At 67.8% G+C, this 1,755-nt stretch overlaps 1 protein-coding gene across 1 annotated transcript in view; it reads left to right on the forward strand.

Annotated features, from left to right (window-relative positions):
• Window positions 1-125: 125 nt before the first annotated feature.
• The window catches only part of LOC121355689 (histone deacetylase 5-like), a gene marked incomplete at both ends in the record, with an annotated part of 2,272 nt that continues 642 nt past the window's right edge, over window positions 126-1,755 (forward strand). Inside the window, 3 exons of the mRNA XM_041471329.1 lie at window positions 126-281; window positions 765-893; window positions 1,197-1,616. Of these exons, the coding sequence (XP_041327263.1) occupies window positions 126-281; window positions 765-893; window positions 1,197-1,616 (705 nt within the window). The remainder of the gene's footprint in view (window positions 282-764; window positions 894-1,196; window positions 1,617-1,755) is intronic.

Here is a 1,755-nt window from a genome sequence, read left to right on the forward strand (position 1 = left end):
GTGACACGCCTGTGTCCCGCAGTGTCATCTGTGTGCAGCAGTGCCCCCGGGTCGGGGCCCAGCTCCCCCAACAGCTCCCACGGTGCCCACAACGGCCTGGCCGCCTCTGTCCCCAACATCCACAGCGAGGTACGCCCGGGACAGGTGCCTGTGTGACACGCCTGTGTCCCGCAGTGTCATCTGTGTGCAGCAGTGCCCCCGGGTCGGGGCCCAGCTCCCCCAACAGCTCCCACGGTGCCCACAACGGCCTGGCCGCCTCTGTCCCCAACATCCACAGCGAGGTACGCCCGGGACAGCGACAGGGACACGCGTGTGTGCGGGGGTGGTGTCCTGTCCCCACACGTGTTGGTGGCGTGTCCCCACATGTGCTGGTGGCCTGTCCTGTTGTGTCCCCAGACTTGTTGGTGTCATGTCCCACGTGTTGGTGGTGTGTCCCCACACATGTTGGTGGCCTCTTGTGTCCCCACATGTGCTGGTGGCTGTCTCATCCTGTCCTGTCCTGTCCCCACATGTACTGGTGGCTGTCCTGCCCCATCCTGCCCTGTCCCCAGACTTGCTGGTGGCTGCCCTGCCCTGTCCTGTCCTGTCCTGTCCGCACGCATGCTGGTGGCTGTCCTGTCCTGTTCTGTCCACACATATGCTGGTGGCTGTCCTGTCTTGTCCCCACACATGCTAGTGGCTGTCTTGCCCTGTCCTGCCCTGCCCTGTCCTGTCCTGCCGTGTCCCCCTGGTGCTGATGCCACGTTTGCCGTTCGGTGCCACAGCAGCTCCTGCCCCAGCCCCGTGCCCTGGCCCTGGACGGGGCCCAGCTCAGCCTCTACACGTCCCCGTCGCTGCCCAACCTGTCCCTGGGGCTGCAGGCCACTGTCACCGTCACCAGCGCCCACCTCCCCGTGAGTGGGGGCACGGGGACCCTGGGCTGGGTGGCACTGGGACTTGGCACCCCGTGGTGGGGACATGGGGACACCATGGTGGGTGGCACTGGGGCATGGAACTCCACACAGGGAGCATAAGTGTCCCCCTGGGGACATGGGGACACCGTGGCGGGTGGCACTGGGACATGGAACCCCACAGGGGAGATATGGGCATACAGTGTGGGGTGGCACGGTGGCCTGGCACCCTCCAGCAGGAACGTGGGGACCCCGCAGGGGTGGCACAGGGAGCTGGCACCCCCAGTGTCACCGCTGTCCCCGCAGGTGTCCCCCAAGCTGTCCCCACAGGCAGAGGCCGAGCGGCCGGGGGTGCCCCCGGGGGTGTCCCCGCTGCGCCCCGGGGCCACCCTCACCGGCAAGTTCCTGAGCACGTCCTCGATCCCGGGCTGCCTGCTGGGGGTGGCCCTGGACGGGGACCCCCCCGCCGGGTCCCCGTCCCTGCTGCAGCACGTGCTGCTGCTGGAGCAGGCGCGGCAGCAGAGCACGCTCATTGCAGGTGAGCCCGAGTGCCTGCCGCGTGTCCCCGCCGTGTCCCCTCCGTGTCCCCCTGGTCCTCCCTCAGTGTCCCCTCAGTGTCCCCATGATCCCTCCTTAGGGTCCCCTCCGTGTCCTCCTGGTCCCTCCTCCGTGTCCCCCTCAGAGTCCTCCTCAATGTCCCCTCAGTGTCCCCCCGATCCACCCTCTGTGTCCCCTCAGTGTCCCCCTCTTCTCCCCTCAGCATCCCCCTGGTCCTCCCTTGATGTCCCCCCAATCGCCTCTCAATGTCCCCCCAGTCCCCCCTCTGTGTCCCCCCCAGTCCTTCCCCAGTTTCGCCTCAGTTCCC

The sequence above is a fragment of the Pyrgilauda ruficollis genome, unplaced genomic scaffold (assembly GCF_017590135.1).
Source record: "Pyrgilauda ruficollis isolate IOZ18807 unplaced genomic scaffold, ASM1759013v1 scaffold2613, whole genome shotgun sequence".
Classification (NCBI taxonomy): domain Eukaryota; kingdom Metazoa; phylum Chordata; class Aves; order Passeriformes; family Passeridae; genus Pyrgilauda; species Pyrgilauda ruficollis.